General features: G+C 35.5%; 1 protein-coding gene across 1 annotated transcript in view; it reads left to right on the top strand.

The window, feature by feature from the left end:
- The window catches only part of LOC142340812 (uncharacterized), a 123718-nt gene that overhangs the window by 7885 nt on the left and 93730 nt on the right, over positions 1-22103 (top strand). Inside the window, exons 3-5 of the mRNA XM_075391540.1 lie at positions 9850-10093; positions 12823-12861; positions 12937-12983. Coding sequence (XP_075247655.1) covers positions 9850-10093; positions 12823-12861; positions 12937-12983 — 330 coding nt within the window. The remainder of the gene's footprint in view (positions 1-9849; positions 10094-12822; positions 12862-12936; positions 12984-22103) is intronic.

Here is a 22103-nt window from a genome sequence, read left to right as displayed (position 1 = left end):
TGCTCGCTGTAAATTTCAGAGCAATAGAATTTCTCCGAGCTCAGGTTTCATCACACCATACATTTGCCGGGCTCAGTTCTTTTCACACCAGACCTCAGCCGGGCTCAATTGTTTTCACACCAGATCTCCGCCGGGCTCAATTTTTTTACAGCAGACTTTCGCCGAGCTCAATTGTATTTACAGCAGAACTCCGGCGAGGTCAATTGTGTTCACTGCAGATATGCATCTAGCCTCCTTCGAGTTGAAAAATAATCACAGGAGCCCTCCGAGGACACATCTGATCTGTCTGGATATACCCAAACTGTTGTCCTTTTATCCAACCCCATTTATGCTTTTGAGCACTTTAGTGTTCCAGAAGTGGTCCCAGATTGCACATAGAAACACAGAAAAGAGACAATCAAAGTTTTATAAGGTTTTTAATGAAAGCCAGGATTCTAACTATAGCACAATTTATTTACCAGAAAAAATAAATTATTTTTAAGCAAAAATTTTCTTGATATTACAAAGACCAGCGCTAGCAACCATGTTTTTTAAGGTTTAAGTAATCTTAAAAAACTGTTTTCTGCAAACAAAATTTTTTTCCTGAATCCTTTAATAATCCTATGTTATTCGAATCAACCTGGTTTAAACCACTTGTTTTTTAAACGAATATCATTGTTAGTTTTCAGTTCTTAACCCATTATACACTGAAATTAAGTTAAAACCTCGAAGTTTTTGGGATTAAAATTTCAAATTTAACCACAACATCTACAACCTTTCAATCGCCTTCTGTAAACATTTTCACACTATTGATCCTTAGCCTAACGATATTGCCTACTTCTGAAAGTCAGATAAAACGCAAAGCTCCCTTACCAAAAATCACAATGTAAAGCTGACGAAGGGCAGCCACGCGTCTCAATAACATGAAAGCGTAATTAAAACTCTTATTTTTTCACGTTCCATCAAATATGATTGAGTTTGCATTTGCGTTGAACATTATAGAGAGAAAACATGCGAAAAAATGCCATAACTTTTGATAGATTTTTTTTCGTGACATTTATGTTTTTCTTGTGAGACTTGAATTGAGTTTGTCGGCTTTGCTTGGGGATATCTGGCAGGTTACCATCCTATATTTTCTGAAATTCATAACTAAGAAAGACCGTTCGATACTCTTGCCTTTAAAAATTTTTAGGTTAACAGAAAAAATTTTAACTTTTTTCTAACTCACTCCTTATTGTGGTATCAACAGCTAGTTATTTAACTTACAAAGTGATCAAAAGATAGTCTGAAAATACAAAACATTGGCATTTTTGGCGTTTTGTTGCCTATTTTTTACATTTGTTTTGGCTATTTTGACATTTTTTCGGCTTTTTTGACGTTTTTTTGGACTAATTTTGACGTTTGTTTCGGCTAAATCTGACGTTTTTTTCGGCATTTTTTGAATCGTTTTTGGCTATTTTTAACGATCTTTTCGGTTTTTTTTGAAGTTTTTTTCGGATGTTTTTGATTTTATTGGGATCTATTTTTGGCGTTTTATTCGCCTATTTTTCACATTTGTTTCAGCTATTTTTGACTTTTTTTCGGCTATTTTTAACGTTTTTTTTGACGTGCAAAAACCTTGGCCAAGATTTTCATATAGACTTGAACGTCTTGGCCACGACTTTTAATTAGACTTGCACGTCCTGGCCAAGACTTGCATTTATATTTTAACGTCATGGCCCTGATCTGCACTTACTGACAAGTGAAAAGTGACATGATCATTCCTCTGATCATAGCTGCAGACTGTTATAAGACTTGCAACATGACGTAACTAGTACTGATATTTACCTGCCCTTCAGTCTGGGAAATATTAGCATGCTGACTGTTGAGAGAAAAGGGAAATTATTGTAACGATATTAGATTAGTTATCAGACTTGCCCAGTACAGATATTTTTCTGTCATTAGTCCGCGATGCATTTGACATAATTGATGTTCGTGCAAAAAAGTTGAGGCACAAACGATTTATGAATCATGAAATGTTTCATCAACAAATCTAAATTGATAGAACTCTTATGTGAAGGCACAAAGATGATTGTTTTTTTTTGTAAAAGAAACGAATTCTCTGAAGACACATATGAAACTATTGAAATGAGAAAGAACTTACCTTTTTCTTGTGAATATAATACTTCAAGTGATTGTTCGCACGTCTTCTGGTCCTCACTCGAAGTCTAAAGTCGAGTAAATTTAGAGCAAAAGAAAAACGTGATTTAAAGTAAGGAATATGTTTGCATATAAGTGACGATTATTTTCAAAACTGGGTCATAAATATTTGCGAATGATGAGTCTTGATGGGTTTTTCGAAGTTCGGCTCTAAAACTGTGTGAAGATAGATGATTTTGTGCTTGTTGATCGTAAAAATAAAGGAGCTCGGATCCTAGGCCTCACTAAGGACGATGAGTTTGGTTATTCGGCAACGGTAAGGAAACGGAAGCTGGACTGTATAACTGAAATTGACAATCTACGCTTAATTTCAAGGAAAGGATACGTGTTTAAGTGCAACATAATTACAGCAGCTTTATCCAAATACAAAACGGCAAACTAGCCGCGTTTTTCTCCGCTTATCAAAATTAAACGCTATAATTGGTTATAAACTGGCTAGATTTTGGTCATATAATGTATTTAAGGCTGAATTATGTAAAAAGGGTTTTCACCTTGGAGATGATATAAAATAAAATCAATTTTAAGGCTTAATATAAAGCCCTTTCCACTAAAGTTTAACAATAATCTCAGATTTTGATGATAATTCCGTTGCAGGAAGGAAAGTGCAGACAAGTCGTGGAAAAATAAGTGTAAATTTACCTAGAAATCTCAGCCAACACAGACGAATCAGATTACAAGTAAACAAAAAGCACTCAAATTATTTGCCAGAATCACAGTTGTGAGGACCGATCACGTGGAAGAACGTTACAAATCTGTAGGCATAAGTACAATTCACACTTCGACTCCAGCTCCGCTCAATTCTTTTTATGTTTTATATTTTTTTCTCATTCAACGCGCTACTTCCTACAGAAAATTTAGAAAAGTTTGCTGAGGTGTTAAAACAGCGTAAATTAGTTGTCTGAACACAAGATCAACTAGTTTCACCAATAGCAGTCCAAACCGGAGCACAGTTACTTTCCTCTTGGTTTCTTATTCTTTAACCGCCGGAAAAAAGAGCTTTTCCAGACATTTCTGATAAGACGTGTTACGAGTGTTTGGCCAGCCGCTCGCTTAGTTGATTTAGGCCCAAATACAAGTCATTCTTTATACATCTCATTTTGTATGTTTTCAATCAATGATCCAGTAACAAGGATCAGCAACTGCGACATCCTCTTTTCTCGGTAATACACTGATTTACAGAAAAATAATCAATTCAAATAGATCATGAAAATAAATCTAATTATGTCCTACGCGCGGTTCCTTTTTCTTTGGCTCTGTGGTTTGATCTGCATAGAAATTTTATCACAACGTTACTTTGTTTAAAAACTTTCTTTCTGATTTTATATTAAATGCTTCTAACATTGCTTTTTGAAGATTTCCCTCTACTTACTGTCATCTGAAATAATCTCTATTTTTCATCATCTCCAGAGACTTAATTTTTAAAAAGGATTCTTCAATTCAATTGAACCAAGCGAAATCAAGATATGGAAACAAATACGAGCGCACAAGAGAAAATTGTTCTGCGTACTAACGTAGCACTGCTTCCGCAAGAGGTCTCTAGAGCTCCACAAACGAACAGCGAAATTTGATTTTGGTCTCAATCTTTGTTTATTGCTAATATTTGTTACCAGAGCGTACTTAACTAAAGAAATTGAATTCAATCCTTCACACTCCATGAGGCTAGCCAAGAAGTCAAACAACCATCACCTGGCAACACAAGATCAGCCCTTAGAAAATCTCCTTGAAGCTTGAAATTGCCGAGTGCACCTTATATATATATATATATATATATATATATATATATATATATATATATAATACACACACACACACACACACATAATATATATATATATATATATATATATATATATAAATTAAATCAGATTACAAGTAAACGAAAAGCACACAAATTATTTGCCAGAATCACAGTTGTGAGGACCGATCACGTGGAAGAACGTTACAAATCTGTAGGCATAAATACAATTCACAATTCGACTCCAGCTCCGCTCAATTCTTTTTATGTTTTATATTTTTTTTCTCATTCAACGCGCTACTTCCTATAGAAAACTTAGAAAAGTTTGCTGAGGTGTTAAAACAGTGTAATTTAGTTGTCTGAACACAAGATCAACTAGTTTCACCAATAGCAGTCCAAACCGTAGCACAGTTACTTTCCTCTTGGTTTCTTATTCTTTAACCGCCGGAAAAAAGAGCTTTTCCAGTCATTTCTGATAAGACGTGTTACGAGTGTTTGGCCAGCCGCTCGCTTAGTTGGTTTAGGCCCAATTACAAGTCACTCTTTATACATCTCATTTTGTTTATTTTCAATCTCCTGAGCCAGCCGCTCTTGGTCAATTCAGATATGATCAAATTAGTAAACAAAATAGAACTACCGCAAATGACATCTATTTTCAAATTATTCACGCGTAAATATAATGAACATTTAAACCTTCCTTCGAATCCACTCTCTTCCAATTTTTTACTTCATTTCTAGACACTCCACTGAGTTGAATAAAAGAAAAGGAAAAAGTCCATCCGTCAGTTTTTTGCCACATGCGGTTCTGTTTTAGTCATTTTTTGGTTCAGGTTATGGTAGTACCTTTAGCGCATTACTCTTCCATTTTTTACCTTTATTTAATATTATATGAATTTGAAAATAAGTTTATTTTAGATGACTTCTTTCGCAAATGAATAATCATTAGCCCAGTTGCAAAGACTGTCAAAGACTAATGACCACATTTGTACAATTATCGTTCGACTGACATTCTAGCCGACTCTTCTTTCTTTATTCTTTGCAGTTCTTTTTGCTCTCAGCAACCTTATCAACAAATATTTAAACAGAGCAGGGATTCAAACTGGCTGTTGTTTGAATCCCTGCACTGGTACTTTATTTTTTTTGTTGCTTTATTACAATAAAATCAACAAGTAACAAGGATCAGCAACTGCGACATCCTCTTTTCTCGGTAATACACTGATTTACAGAAAAATAATCAATTCAAATAGATCTTGAAAATAAATCTACTTATGTCCTACGCGCGGTTCCTTTTTCTTTGGCTCTGTGGTTTGATCTGCATAGAAATTTTATCACAACGTTACTTTGTTTAAAAACTTTCTTTCTGATTTTATATTAAATGCTTCTAACATTGCTTTTTGAAGATTTCCCTCTACTTTCTGTCATCTGAAAACAATCTCTATTTTTCATCATCTCCAGAAACTTAATTTTTAAAAAGGATTCTTCAATTCGATTGAACCAAGCGAAATCAAGATACGGAAACAAATACGAGCCCACAAGAGAAAATTGTTCAGCGTACTAACAGAGCACTGCTTCCGCAAGAGTCTCTAGAGCTCCACAAACGAAGAGCGAAATTTGATTTTGGTCGTAATCTTTGTTTAATGCTGATATTTGTTACCAGAGCGTACTTAACTGAAGAAATTGAATTCCATCCTTCACACTCCACGAGACTAGCCAAGAAGTCAAACAACCATCACCTGGCAACACAAGATCAGCCCTTAGAAAATCTCCATGAAGCTTGAATTTGCCGAGTGCACCTTATATAAATATATATATATATATATATATATATATATATATATATAATACACACATATATATATATATATATATATATATATATATATTTATATATATATATATATATATATATAAATTATATATATATATATATATATATATATATATATATATGATACGAGACGCGATATCTGGTTTTGAGTGAAATCGTTTTAACGATTGCTTGGCTATCTTTGTGGGTTATACTCTGTGGTGATGTGAGTGCTTCTCATAGAAAATAGCCAACATCAGCATCAGCGATCATCATTGCAACAATTTGATTTGCATCATTTGCTGAAAATTTCTTACTTTGTGACATAAGAATTGTAAATAAAAAATCGAAAAAATTTTGAAGAAAAAAAATGGGAGGTTTTATTCCAAAAAGTGAATTGGAATTATTCGCCCAAAATTGTATCTTTTATTCCATTTTAACTAAGAACGGGAATTCTTATCCCACTTTTGCATGTTTTTGGACCCTTTTCAGCATCATTTAAAACCAGTTTAGTGTCTTTTCTGTATTCTTCATCACCTCATAAATAATTGCCGCTCTTTATTATGATATCAATTATACTTACACATTTTTTTATCATTTTATTTTTCTTCAATTAATCTTCTAATAAGATTTTTATTTACACACTTTTTTGTTTTGAGAAATTGAAATTTTAAACCTCTGTGTATACTCCCAAATGGACGAAAGCACATTTGTGAAAAATGATATATGTATAGATGTTATGCAAAAAAATGATAATCTACTGGTTAATCACTATCATGGCACTAGCTTAAATCCATAGTCCAATGTCTGTTTTCACCTTCCCCTTCCTGTGAATTAGTTTCAGGTGGATTTTTGCACAACCAGCGTAGTGGTTGCATATTATTTGACCCCAATGCGCACGCGCCATTTCTACCACATGATTTGCTATTCAAGGATACCGGTTCAGTAACAGAGGAGGGTTCATAACGTACGGTTCATATTTTCCATCGGTTTTGAAGCAATTTTATCAACTCCACTTTGATTGGTAGAGACAATAAGAGCCAATTAGTATATAGACGTCCTCTATCATTGAATGACATAATTTAAACGCTACCAGTCACTGTGAATGGTGTATTACCAGCTACCCTCTCTTTTTGCGCGGAAGTAAGTCCAGGAAGCTCATTGGAGGTATTTGCAGGATATAAACGCGCAAGGAAAAACTCAATCAGATGAAATTTGTACTGGTTAGTCAACCAAAATCTCATTAAGACGTGTCAAGATTTACCATTAAATTTTAGCGCCAAAATATCTTGCAGAGGCGTTCCAAGAAAGTCCAGATTTTGCATGTCTAGATCTTGCAATTTATATGTCTAGATGTTGCATGTCTAGATCTTGCAATTTATATGTCTAAATGTTGCATGTCTAGATCTTGAAATTTATATGTCTAGATGTTGAATGTCTAGATCTTGCAATTTATATGTCTAGATGTTGCATGTCTAGATCTTGCAATTTATATGTCTAAATGTTGCATGTCTAGATCTTGCAATTTATTTGTCTAGACGTTGAATGTCTAGATCTTGCAATTTATATGTCTAGATGTTGCATGTCTAGATCTTGCAATTTATATGTCTAGATGTTGAATGTCTAGATCTTGCAGTTTATATGTCTAGATGTTGCATGTCTAAATTTTGCAATTTATATGTCTAAATGTTGCATGTCTAGATCTTGCAATTTATATGTCTCGATGTTGAATGTCTAGATCTTGCAATTTATATGTCTAGATGTTGAATGTCTAGATCTTGCAATTTATATGTCTAGATGTTGCATGTCTAGATCTTGCAATTTATATGTCTAAATGTTGCATGTCTAGATCTTGCAATTTAAATGTCTAGATGTTGAATGTCTAGATCTTGCAATTTATATGTCTAGATGTTGAATGTCTAGATCTTGCAATTTATATGTCTAGATGTTGCATGTCTAGATCTTGCAATTTCTATGTCTAGATGTTGAATGTCTAGATCTTGCAATTTGTATGTCTAAATTTTGCATGTCTAGATCGCAATTTATATGTCTAGATGTTGAATGTCTAGACCTTGCAATTTATATGTCTAGATGTTGCATGTCTAGATCTTGCAATTTATATGATTAGATGTTGAATGTCTAGATCTTGCAATTTATATGTCTAAATGTTGCATGTCTAGATCTTGCAATTTATATGTCTAGACGTTGCATGTCTAGATCTTGCAATTTATATGTCTAGATGTTGCATGTCTAGATCTTGCAATTTATATGTCTAGATGCTAAATGTCTAGATCTGGCAATTTATATGTCTAAATGTTGCATGTCTAGATCTTGCAATTTATATGTCTAGATGTTGCATGTCTAGATCTTGCAATTTATATGTCTAAATGTTGCATGTCTAGATCTTGCAATTTATATGTCTAGATGTTGCATGTCTAGATCTTGCAATTTATATGTCTAAATGTTGCATGTCTAGATCTTACAATTTATATGTCTAGATGTTGCATGTCTAGATCTTGCAATTTATATGTCTAGATGTTGAATGTCTAGATCTTGCAATTTATATGTCTAGATGTTGAATGTCTAGATCTTGCAATTTATATGTCTAATTGTTGAATGTCTAGATCTTGCAATTTATATGTCTAGATTTTGCATGTCTAGATCTTGCAATTTATATGTCTAGATGTTGCATGTCTAGATCTTGTAATTTATATGTCTAAATGTTGCATGTCTAGATCTTGCAATTTATATGTCTAGATGTTGCATGTCTAGATCTTGCAATTTATATGTCTAAATGTTGCATGTCTAGATCTTGCAATTTATATGTCTAGATGTTGCATGTCTAGATCTTGCAATTTATATGTCTAGATGTTGAATGTCTAGATCTTGCAATTTATATGTCTAAATGTTGCATGTCTAGATCTTGCAATTTATATGTCTAGATGTTGCATGTCTAGATCTTGCAATTTATATGTCTAGATGTTGCAGGTCTAGATCTTGCATTTTTTATGTCTAGATTTTGCATGTCTAGATCTTGCAATTTATATGTCTAGATGTTGAATGTCTAGATCTTGCAATTTATATGTCTAAATGTTGCATGTCTAGATCTTGCAATTTATATGTCTAGATGTTGCATGTCTAGATCTTGCAATTTATATTTCTAGATGTTGCAAGTCTAGATCTTGCATTTTTTATGTCTAGATTTTGCATGTCTAGATCTTGCAGTTTATATGTCTAGATGTTGAATGTCTAGATCTTGCAATTTTTATGTCTAAATATTGCATGTCTAGATCTTGCAATTTATATGTCTAGATGTTGCATGTCTAGATCTTGCAATTTATATGTCTAAATGTTGCATGTCTAGATATTGCAATTTATATGTCTAGATGTTGAATGTTTAGATCTTGCAATTTATATGTCTAAATGTTGCATGTCTAGATCTTGCAATTTATATGTCTAGATCTTGCATGTCTAGATCTTGCAATTTATATGTCTAGATGTTGCAGGTCTAGATCTTGCATTTTTTATGTCTTGATTTTGCATGTCTAGATCTTGCAATTTGTATGTCTAGATGTTGAATGTCTAGATCTTGCAATTTATATGTCTAAATGTTGCATGTCTAGATCTTGCAATTTATATGTCTAGATGTTGCATGTCTAGATCTTGCAATTTATATGTCTAGATGTTGCAGGTCTAGATCTTGCATTTTTTATGTCTAGATTTTGCATGTCTAGATCTTGCAATTTATATGTTTAGATGTTGAATGTCTAGATCTTGCAATTTATATGTCTAGATGTTGAATGTTTAGATCTTGCAATTTATATGTCTAAATGTTGCATGTCTAGATCTTGCAATTTATATGTCTAGATCTTGCATGTCTAGATCTTGCAATTTATATGTCTAGATGTTGCAGGTCTAGATCTTGCATTTTTTATGTCTTGATTTTGCATGTCTAGATCTTGCAATTTATTTGTCTAGATGTTGAATGTCTAGATCTTGCAATTTATATGTCTAAATGTTGCATGTCTAGATCTTGCAATTTATATGTCTAGATGTTGCATGTCTAGATCTTGCTATTTATATGTCTAGATGTTGCATGTCTAGATCTTGCAATTTATATTTGTTGCAGACATAACTTCCTTCTCTACCGAGCAGCTTTTGTGAGTAGTTTTGGATCGAACATTATCGTGGCCAATAGGAGTGGCATTTGGCAATTAAACGATGATAACTTGAAGAGAGCTCAATCGGTGGCTGCTTCGAAAGGACTTGCTCAAAAAATACGAACAATATGTGACGTTGAATTAGACAAAGCCAAATTTGACGACCTGCGCAAACCTCTCGTTAATGGATTGGTGGCTTACCTGCTTATTGAGGTATGTTTTCTCGTTAGCAGAGGTATAACCTAACATTTTTGGCACATCTATCACGAACTGGCACGTCTCATAATATATGATATCAGACAAGTTTTTAAAATTAGAAAAGTTTATTTAAAGTTCTTGGTATTGACCTAACATCCGTTTTTTACATTATAACACATTGAGTGGATATCCTACCTAATTTGCGGCTTTCACCCCAGCCCAGGGTGTAAGAAAGAAAGAGTGAAGTGAAGATTTTAAAGAGTGTAATGAGTAATTTCCGTACCCTCTTACACTCTTTTCACAGCTTTTTAAGAGTGCAATTTGCTTCACACCCTTGTTCTTGCTTAATGATGATTGAAGTCAAGTGAGAGGACACCTTGGTCCGAGCAAGAAACTATTTTCTCTTTGAATTGTCAGCATGACCTCAATGATTTTTCATTACGTTACAATTGCTCAAATCCATCTTGTAGAATTTGTCACTCTTAATCATGACTATGTTTCAAATTTGGTATCTTAAGCGTTTGTGGACATTAGTGATGGTCCACTAAAAATCTCCATCCCAAATATCGACAACAATCCGTTTTAAAGCAAGCGTGGACATAAAATGTTCTTCACTCGAGTCTATAAACCTCGCCATACTTTTTTTGCATTTTCATTGATGTTTACAGTTGCTAGAACCGATAAATAACAACATTTCAGTTTGACCGAAAGTAATGGAAACAAAAAAATAAACCTCTGAACTGGTTTTCACGAAATTGCCAATACAGTTCAACCAATAACTTTTTACTCCTACTGAATGATGAAAGTTGTGGACAAGTGTCACGTTGTCCACCAGTACCAGTTCTTTGACACATTGGCTTACGGTTATAACGTAACGTTTTGTCTTTGTGAAAACCACTATAATAGAAATTGTGACGACGTATTGGCGCTTCCCGGAACGAATTTCGAATTTGAAGCATTGATCAGTACTCCTCTAGTGAAATATACGTCTCGAACTAACCAATCGGTACTGATCACGTCATATCTCTAGTCTTAAGACTTGTGAAGACATGTCGAGACTTGCTCAAGACTTGTCAAGTCTAAGTCAAGTCTTTGTCATAACTTGGCAAGTCTTGAGTCAATGTCTTGACCAACATTTGACAAGTCTAAAATATTGCGCAGTTAGTCAAAGTAGAGTTGTAAGAAGAAATTGTTCATAATTAACGCATTTCAAAATAAGCAAAATTTAATAAAACTTTTTTCGTGAATTTGCTAACCCGACCAATTCATTTCTGAATTGAGCATATACCAACTTAAAATGTCCCATATATTCAACCCGCAGTCATTTTTTTCAAAAAGTATGCAAAATTGGGATCTTTGTGCAATATCAGAATTGTTTTTTTCTATATCAAGTTAACTTTTATGGAAGGTCTCGTGTTGTCTTGTGCTTCTTTTAAAATTTTTGAGAGTTTCTTGAGCACGCCATTTTAAGTGGCGGCCTTCTTCTAAGTGGCGGCCTCTTACCAAATGAAAGCAAATGAAAATTAAAAACTGTGCTCAATACTTGATGTAAGACTTGTCAAGTCTTGGCCAAGACTTGCACAAGACTTAAAACTTTGTCTAAGATGTGTCAAGTCTGAAAAGTGATATGATCAGAGTTCTGACACAGTATTAATCCAACACTTACAATTTCACTAAATCAGAACTGATTAAGATTTGACGATGAACTCGGGTTATGTCCACAAAAAAGACGAAATAGCCCAAAAATAGCTAAGATATTTTCTACAGCAAACTTATTGCTTAGATTCAAAACATGTAAACTCAAAAAACGAAAAGTGTTATTTAAATATTGTATGCATTCTAAAAATTTTCAGATGAAATTTAGGTATTTCATATTGATTGATTGCTTTTATCTTTAAAAATGGGATGTGAAAGATCCCAGCTACCGTTTCAGGGTTTTTTCGCATTCTAAATGATCAAAAATTTGTTAACATTCCTTTGAATATCAACTCGTCGCCTTGTCATACCATATTTTAATTTTATTGTCAAACTTGCAATTAGTTATAAAAAGATGTTAAACAAATAGTTATAAAAATATTAAATTTTCTAAAATAATGCATTACCTAAGTATTAGCAAACAGGTTAGAACTTCTTGTCCTTTATTGTTGAAAATTGGACCTTTGAAGTGTTTTTTATCACATTTATCTTCTTCACTATGTGATCACACACTTGAAAGGTAAAATAAGCAATCTCCGAGAAATGATTGGAAAAACAACGCACATTGCAATTTCAAGCTAACTTTTTTTGGAAAGTTCTGTAAACCTTGTTTTGCGAAGAGATTTACAAATGTTTACAAACTTGGTGTAATCGAGTGAAAATTTGCAAGTAAATGCATATTTAGCATTAATTTCGGACTAGCGTAGGGCAATTCAGATCATACGGTAGTTTATTGCAGTTCTGAATGCTTTAATTATTATTGATTTATTTGCTATCTCAATTGATCATTTTTCATTTTTGGCGGTATTATATGTTTGCTTTATCCACACTTAATTTTTAAAAACCATTGTCTGATGCAAGTTATTGTACTAATTTTTTTTTGACAAATGATTTAGTAAAGATAATTTCTCTAACATAAATTGAAACAAGCGATCGCAAAACAATTTGATTCATATAAACCTCCAAGGAATCTAATTTTTTGAGTCAAATCAATGAAGATCCAATCATAATTCATATGTGGCTAAAATTGGAAAGAAATTTATTTTCAGGGCTCCAATGCAGCAGTGCCCCTACGCGTGTCTTCGTCGGTAAGTCTGCTAAAATCCTTCAAAGATAGAATAAAAATGATAACAATTGCATTTGATTGATTTAAATTATTTCAGGCTCAACTGAATTTTTGGAGTCAAACAACTTCAATCTCTAGCAACAGGTAAAAAATGAACGATTTAGAAAAAGAAGATCTTCTCTGTGGGTTCATACAGCTATTTCATGCAAGTTGCGGAACACGTGTCATTACTTTGTAAATCAATATTAGGCAATAAACACGCGTTGATTGAATTGTGCGCATAGGGGGAGGGCGCCTCAGTCCAGAACACCCAACATAAACGACGTAAAATAAGGTCAGTATCTTTGGTTTTAAATGTAAGACAGCTTTGGTATCTTCGGTATCTTCGGTAGAGTCATTTTTGAAAGCAAGAGAGATTCGGTATTGTCGTTTTTGGACGCAGGAGAAACTTAGTATCGTTGTCAGTAGTAAATAACAAGAGCGTTAAGAGCGGGGGGGTATTCATGCGATACTAAACATGGGAATATAGGGAGTGATCATGAGTGGGAATTAGGTTAGGAGGGATTGAATGGTTTGTACATGTAAAACCTTTCCTTTCAGCTTTATTCCAATCTTTCTTTCTCGCCGCTTTCTCAGTAGTCTTAGCGCTTTCAAAACACTCAATCAATTTAAATTAAAACCAAATACTTAACTCCATGCAAAATCAAGACTTGTACAGTTTTGCGTGCGCTTTTCTGCACTATTAAGTTTAATTACACTGTCTAATAACGCCTTGCAGTTTTAAACACTGGTTCTTCTGGTTCACTTTCACTGGCTTCCTCTGCTTCAAAATTAATAAACGGGTTATCGGGACTGGAATTTTCATCCGAACTTGCATCAAAATCAACTAAATCACTGCTCCCAATATCCGAATCGTTTATCAATTCAGCAGCTAGAAAACCAAGGTCGGGTGGCTGCCATGTGTTGGAGCTTTGGGTGTTGGTTTCTGGAGACGATTGTGGCACAACGAAGCTGTTATCCCACTCAGGACTCGAACTTAGCTGTAAGTCACTAAAATTGCCAGAATTTTCATAATCCCACTCCACATCGTCGTCGCTCCAATTTATTTCATCTATAGCATAATCGCCCAGTTCATAGTGGCCAAATGGGAGGGTTTTTATGCCATCGGCTAGTATGTAGCGTTTATTATCAAACGCTGACAAGCAGATTTTGTTTGTAGTTACTGTGCGCAACGAGTGGTGGTCAGAAACAATCCGGGTGTTCTCTGCACGTACACTGTTACCTGACAGCAGGGTATTCACAAAGTCTGCATGTCGTAGATGTTGTTGCGCAGCCTTCGTCACTCCCTTTGCTGAGAGTTTTCTACAACCTGAAAAGATGGAAAGAAAATGAGAAAAAATAGGCGCTATTTTCATTACTAACCCCCTATATAATAACAATACATACTAACAACTTCCAGATGTTTACTAACCAACTATATATATTTATAGTAAAACTAATATTATTGATTTCAAAGATAATAAACTTACTTGTTGACAGAATGGAGTAAAGCTTTGGCTTTAGGCAGATGAATTCGGTAATGTAGTCGCCGGCGAATTCATCCTTAAATTTAAGGACTACTTTCTTGTTACTGGCATTAAACAAGAAATGATCAGACGGGTAGTTTGAAAAATCGAAATGGCTCAGAACTGACTGCGGCTTCTCTGATAATTGCTTGTAGAAGTCCGGACTTTGAACAGAATATAAGAGGCTGTCCGTATCACTATATAATAGGCGACAGTTGAAGTTTGCACGCATGACCCGATAGTGGAAATAATACATGTGATATTTCGCCAAATCTAAGATGGTGGCTCCCACAATAGTTGGAGTGTTCCAAAAGATAGATTTTGGGCGTGTCGTCAAAGCAGCCATGTTTTCACCGAATATCATGTACCTGTCAAACTCGAACTTAGACACTACGTTCAGCACTTGTTCAGCGTTACGCGTGATTGTAATTTTACTGCGGCGTCGCTTAGATTCGCAGTTCTTGCCGTATACAGCGTTGTTCATTAACTTGTAAAAATTCTCCTCAAACTTATTAGCTGCAACTTGTCGTTTTTCACTATTTAACGTGATATATGGTGATAGCCAGCTTTCTTGGCGGAACTGCAGTACTCTATGCACTTTGTTGATTACAAGTCCAAGTTCAATATACAGTTTGAGCAATTTGTAGTGAACCACATATCTCTCCTTATCAAAAAACGTTTGTAATAATTTCTTCACTTTTGATGTGGGCAGGTTGTGTTGCTCTTTCAAATTAAGTTGGTATTCTCCCAACCACTCCTCTTCAACAATGTCCTTGGTAGGGGCCAGGGGGAAATCCCGGTGATCGTCATGCAATCCTGGTGGGTATGAAAGATCGACCTCCACAAATTATCCCACGCTGGCGTTGTCGGGTGTGTCAAGGACCTCTTGAATTGTAACTTCTGTGTTGAATGCGAACTCTGAGAGGGGGAGTTTTTCAAGTTGCATCACTCCTCCGTATAAATTGTTCGCATCAACACAGAAACCGAATTGATGATCTTCTGTGCTATTGTAGTTTGGAATGTATTGGTTATTAGCAATGAAGCGCCGGTTTTCGTAGACAGAGGTGACGCCACCGCGGATTGCAGGCTCGATCATATCTAGATGTTCTCGCTCTGTCAATAACTCGACGTTTGCTTTGCAGATCCTCAATTAAGCCTCTTTGGCCATATTGGGTAAAGTAAAAAAGTGCATGCAGTCCAACTTATAGGTAGTAAAACTCAATTCTCTGTGGAATTCACAGACACAGGCCAATAGAGCGCAGTCTAATTTTAAGTAAGCGTCGTGGTAATCTTGAAGTGTTCCACAGCCAAGAATTTCCCACATCCTGCTTGCATGAGCTAAATTACTTTCTGTAATATTCGCATTGCCACCGTCTAAGGTGTTTCCCCACTTTTCTAGTGGTGGTAGTTGTGTGTCAGAGAACTTGGCACGACTACTCATATACGAATAGGGATAGTAGCCTTTCTGTTTTAGCAGCTGAATATTTTCACCCGAGACCGTCGGAAACATTGACTTCATTATTTCAAATTGATTCGCCGGGAGTATTTCCACGAGTTTTTCAAGTGAGCTATTCATCATTTTGAAGGAGTCGATGAACCGTAGATATTCATACACCTTCACCGTTGTCCCTTTTTCGTTAACAAATGTGTCAATGAGCACACCAAAGGTCATAGATATGAATTTTTCGTCCGTGGCTGGTATGACGCTGACGGTCGTTGTTGGTTCACAGTTGTTCAGAGCTAGGCAAATGTGGTGTAGGTCATAATTTTGTATGTTATGACCTACGACAGGAATGAAATTGATGTTTCTCCTTGCTCGGTTGCACTTTTCATGCGCCCAGCCGAGAAATTTGCCACTATAGTGACAATGGTCTAAGTCAATTGAGTTTTCTTGGTCTTCGACTTCTGAAAACGGTTTCTCACAAATCCAGCATTGTGTAGCTTGAGATTTGTCCAAACTTCGCCTGTCGCCTTTGAAAAACGGATATTTTCTCTTTTGCTTGTGGATATCTCTTGCAAGCTTGTGTAGCACTTTCACAAAATTAGCCATACAGTCCTCAGAACTGTCAACTTCGTAAAAAATTGGTTTGCTGGAGTGGTGATCAATTACTGTTATCGCAAACCCACACGGTTCATGAATCTCCTTTACTTGTGTAAATGCTCTGCTACTAGGTCCTTTGCATCCTGACACGGGTGTAAGAAATGCCTCAAAGTCGAAATATATTACCAAAGGTACGAACCAAGTTGCAGAGGGGTTTGTAAATTTGTATGAATTTTGATCGCTTGAAGGCATGTGAATAACTGCGGGAGCGTTGTTGCCACAGTTAGTCATGTGCACATTGTAACTTTCGAGGCCGTCTCGACATATCCAAAAGCAATTTCGACAGATCCGATAACAATAACGAAAGTCAATACGTCTTACGTAGCAAACGACTTTTACAAGGTGAGTAATCAGTACATAGTGGTGATGATCGTGATCATACAACAAAAGTAGACCCATTACAAATTCAGATTCGTATGATGAAATTTTAAGAGGAAAAAATTGCCCGTTTTCGTAGCCAAACACATTAACTTGAACATCATTCAGTTTTTCGAATTCGGGAATATCTTCAAAGCCCATAGGCATATCGAATTCACCTAATGGTTGATGAATTCCCGGTTGATTGTAAGTGGTCGGGGTTGTTTTGGCAGTTTGGTAGTTCTGATCAACTCTGTCCAGACTTACTCCATGATGAAGATGATATGCTGCTACATAGCAATATCTGAAGCACTGCTGGTCTTCATGATTTCTAATGTTGAGCAGACCGCGACAATTGGCAATTTTAGTTGGCAGTGCGATATAGGACGAGCCACGAATTGGTCTGAAACGTGCGAATTTCACATCCACTTTCAGCACTTTTTCCAGTACCCATCCACTACCCATCGAAGCAAATGTCGTTAATACGTTCATCATTTTTTCGACCATTCCCCAGTAGGCTGCAATCGTGAGACCGTTTGCGTAGACTGGAGTCATATGTGAGTTAGCGTATATTTCGATGCGCTCATCTTCTGCATTATCAGGCTGGTCATTATGGTGCTTTATCAGCTGTAGTTTTGCACACAACTGAACCTTCTGTGGCCCATGGCATAACTGCTCATTTATGAGGCTATCGATTTTGGGTTTTTGAGCACGCATGAAGTTTTCAAGATCACGTGCTTCATCTGCGTCAGTTGTTTCAAACGTTCGCAAGAGGCCGTTGAACGCACTTTCAGTTGGCGTATCTCTTGGTTCAAACTCGTCGCCAAATACGGGTAGAGAGTGCACAGAGTTCATATGCTGAGCATACAAGTGAGAGTCATTAAACCCAAGATGGCAACTGCGGCAACAGTTGGTGAATCGCGAGTGTTCGGTCCTCATGTGCTGCTCGAGATTCGAGATTTTTCGCGAAGTAAATTCGCATAATGAACACTTGTATGTGGGTAAACCAAGTTCATCCGGGTGGAAATGATGTTCATGTCTAGTCCGATTGCTAGCTGTACTGAGTAAAGAATCGCAATAACGGCAAGGGTACACCATTTTTAACTTGAGTAGCAACGAAAGCTTTAGCTTGAGTAATAACAATTCAACTTGAGAAACGAAAGAACAGAAAATGGTTTCTCGGTTTTTCCGAAGCGTAGACCATGGATTGTTTTGCGCGCCAATTTTGAAATTTTAAAATGCTGCAACCTGATTGGTCGGTTTTGGCGGGCTTATTTTATTTCGAATTTTTGTAAAATTTTATATTTTAAAGCTAAATTTTTTCAAATTATTTCTCTAGATACAGTGAGAATAGGTGAGTGAGCAACCGACAGACAGAATGCGATGACTTTTTTGATGCAAAAAATGTAATTGGTTTGCAATTAAACATGTTCTTTTTGAATAAAACCCCACATGAGGGCGTGGTTTGACTACTGTCTGAAAGTGGATGTTATAGCAACGCTACGCAAAAGTTGTGGGAATCAAAAATGCTTGTGGCGTCATGAAACGTAGGACCCCGTTGAAAAAACTGCTCCATCATCATCAGAAAAAAAGTTAGTTTTTTCTGTCAATCAAGTCGTAAATTGTCAAAACATGACAATTACATGACAGTTACACATGTTTTTTCTTTAAAAGCAATTTTCGATGACAGGTCTCAGAATAGAACTTCACATGATGCCGCCGGTGATTGCAAAACTGCAAAAAACGGGGTTCTAACTCTTTTTTATCAGGTAGTTGGTGTTCTAATTAATTCCAGATGTTAATGGGACATGAATGGCCAGATGTTTTGGAAATCGGTGAAGGAGCAGTTTTTCGACCTCGATGCTTATGAGCAAATTTGTCAAGCATAACGAGGGCATTACAAATCTGCAAAAAAATTTTCAATTTTTTTTTTAGTTAATTAGTAATTTGGCTAATTAAGCGCTAATTAGCTCTTAATTAAGGGCTAATTTACTCATTAATTATTTGTCTAAATTTGACGAGTGTGATGAGAGTTTTTGTAGCTCATTGTCTGCGGATGCCAATGAAACACTCCTTTTCATCCCAACTATTTTTTGGAGCCCACTTTTTTGGGGTCAAAGGTCACTGTTAATATGTTAAAAAACAGCAAAAAATCGCGTTTTTTAATGTTTTTCTCAAAAAATTTTTCTCAAACATCTTCTTTTTTAGCATCGGAACAGCCCGTTGACAATTAGTTGATGATATCACATCCTTCTTTTACCGTGTTTTCGATAGTTTTACTTGTCATTTGATGTATAAATAGTACAATTTCAAAGTTTTCACCTAAATTTTACATTTTTTCGGCACTTTTAAGTTTCTTTTACTGCCTTTCTGTCAGTTTTTTTTTACAAAACGAGCAAGTAGTATTGTTACGTTTTACAACATGACACCTAACCATCCATCTACACACATTTTGAAAAATCTTATGACAATTTGTTGGTTTTTCATTCCAAGAAATTTTGATTTTTTTTGTGATTTTTTAAAATTTATTTTTACAATAGTGCTTATTAGGGACAAGTTGATAGTATTAGTTGCTATTCAACACAGCAGCCGAAGAACTCTTTGCAATGAATTGAGTAACCAGAAAAAAACTAGTAAAGATTTTGTTTTTCGTGGTTTATGTAATATGCTGAAGCAACTAATTCTTACTGTTTTAAGTTGAATAACTTTGTAAAATCCATTTCAAAGCACTCTATGAAGGAGTATAATTAAACAAAAGTTGATACTTGATTTTTAAACGTGATTTCCATTGGCTAAAATTCTAGGTTCCTGCTTATGGGATAATTCAAAAGACAGAGAACAAGTTCAAACATGTTCAATTTGAGAAAACTGAAATCTTTGCAAATTTTTCATGTATAAACACCAAATAAACGCTTACATATAATTACACAAAAGAAATAAATTATGGGAAGCTCTAAAATTAAGCAGAGAAAGTGATGCTGATAAAAAGTTTAGTCTTCAAAAAGCACCGAGAGATTAAAATCCGACTTTCTTTTTTTAGGTGCTCTGCATACTTTTGGCGTCTCCAAATTGTTTGGAGTGATAGTCTTATCTTCTCCATCGCTCTCTGGAACTGGTGTTTTTGGTGATTCAAAGTTTGCCTCTGAAAGCATTGTAGTATCGGGTGTTTCTTGGCTTGTTCCAATTCCAAATATCCAAGGAACTTGATCTCTGCTGAGTGCTGCGAAAAATGACGGGCTTGAGCTCTGAGGCGTTGTTGTAGCGCTAGGGTCACTCAGCGGAGTTGTCGGTAAGCTTTGCCCTGAAGAACTTGATGGTGATATAGGCGATAATTGAATGCCCCAAAGACTGGCTAAATTGTCACGAGCATCTTGAGCTCCAAGTTGGTTTTCGAATAGTGGCACACAATCGCAATCATACTTGAAGAGAAGTTGCTTTGTCTCATCGGGTAATGTTGCAATGTCTTGCGGCTCACACGATTGCAGTTGTTGTGGAGGCACTAGACCACCAGAAGTTATAATACTTCCATGGGCAGGTAAGTTTTTTCCCGGCAAAGTGGCAACAAAATCGATTATTGGTTTTGGTATAATGAAGCGGTCTGATGTAATCCAATTTTTCTCAGAAAAGTCTTTATACTGTTGAATAAAAACAACATAATTTTCGTACATAGTCTGATGTACTAAAGTCCTTTGCCAGGACTCTTCAGAATCAGAGAGCAAATAAAAAGACATTCTGAAATTTTAAAATTTCAAAAATTGTTCAAGCAAGCAATCGAGATCAGATAAAGAAAGAGAGATTGAAAGATAGAGAGCAACTAATGCTTCAGACGAAAATAGTCGTAGTTGTTGAAACTAATTTGATTTTATGGTTCAAGCACTCCCTTAGGTCACAATTGTTTTCAATCCACTAACTACGATTTTGATCCCCTGCATATTACCCACAGGAAGACAAATTTATTGAAGCTAGCTGTTATCAGTGCACCAGACCAATGTTTAACGACATATATTTATATGTCCCATGTTTAGGTTTAAGCTGTTTTATGCACACAACTTTTCTACATTAAGTTTTCCTTTTATTGCCCACTTTTCCTAGTGTGTATATATATTCCTATCAATTTGATCTCTGACCTTAATTGTAATAAAGTTTCATGGACCCAACATGTTTTACTGCACGTGTTAATATATAAACGAACACGTGCGTTATAGAATAGTAGATTTCTACATGTTCAGTGTTCCTTTTGCCCACATTTTCTGACACGTGTTTTATGTCTTCTTATCAATTTGATCTGTGAACTCTCTTTGCAATAAAATTCCATGGACCACGCACGTGTTAATAATTGAACAGACATGTGTTTTACAGAAAGGTTTCCAAGTTAAAATGAATTAACAGACTCAAGTACGCCGCTGGCGTACTTGAGTCTGCATTTTCACACATTTAAACCTGTTTGCAATTAAAGACAGAGACGACACTTGTTTAATCCAAGCTTGCTGCGCCACTTTGGTGTGAGTGTTTCTTCTAGGTGGTCTGTTAAATTTTATATCGCATTTCAAAAGAACCTGTTATCAGTATAACCAAAGACTAAGTTGAAATATGCCGTTTTCTGCCACAAAAGATTCTGAGTTTGGGGATAGTTATTATGATATTTCAAAGACGGAAAAACGTCTAATCAGGGCCACCCTCAAAACTTATGAGAAGACTGGAACGTATGTGTTTCTGAAACTATTCAAGAAAGTTGACGACGAGTACGAATTTCAACAACGGCTGTCACTAACTACCGAAGAATTTGATAAACTTATTAAAAAAGCGCCAAAAATTAGGGAAACTTTTCCACTCAGTTCACAAGAAGCTGAATCAAAATCGAAGACTGACGGACCTTCTCCTGCTAAGATAACGAAATTTAGCGCAACATAAAAGTCATGGTTGAGGCAATGTTTGAGCGTTCACCTAGTTACTTCAAACAGTTTCAGAAACAGTTTAAATTTTTAGTCACTAATGAAAAAATTAACTGGTCAAGCGTGAAAAATTTTGCAGTGTGTTCCCATTTCGATTCAGAATTTTGTCAGTTGACAACAACGACATCTACTAACCATTTTCATGTTCTGATAGATACATCAGAAGCAGCAACAACTTACAATGACATTTTCAAACGAAACAAGGCGTTCCCCGTATCTTGTCTTTTCACAACTTTTCGATACTTGTTTTCATCAGCAGTGGATTTGGAGACAAAAGACGATGTCTTTT

The sequence above is a fragment of the Convolutriloba macropyga genome, chromosome 6, assembly GCF_964194025.1.
Source record: "Convolutriloba macropyga chromosome 6, txConMacr16.3, whole genome shotgun sequence".
In the NCBI taxonomy this organism is placed as follows: domain Eukaryota; kingdom Metazoa; phylum Xenacoelomorpha; order Acoela; family Convolutidae; genus Convolutriloba; species Convolutriloba macropyga.
This window is presented reverse-complemented; position numbering and strand designations above follow the sequence as displayed.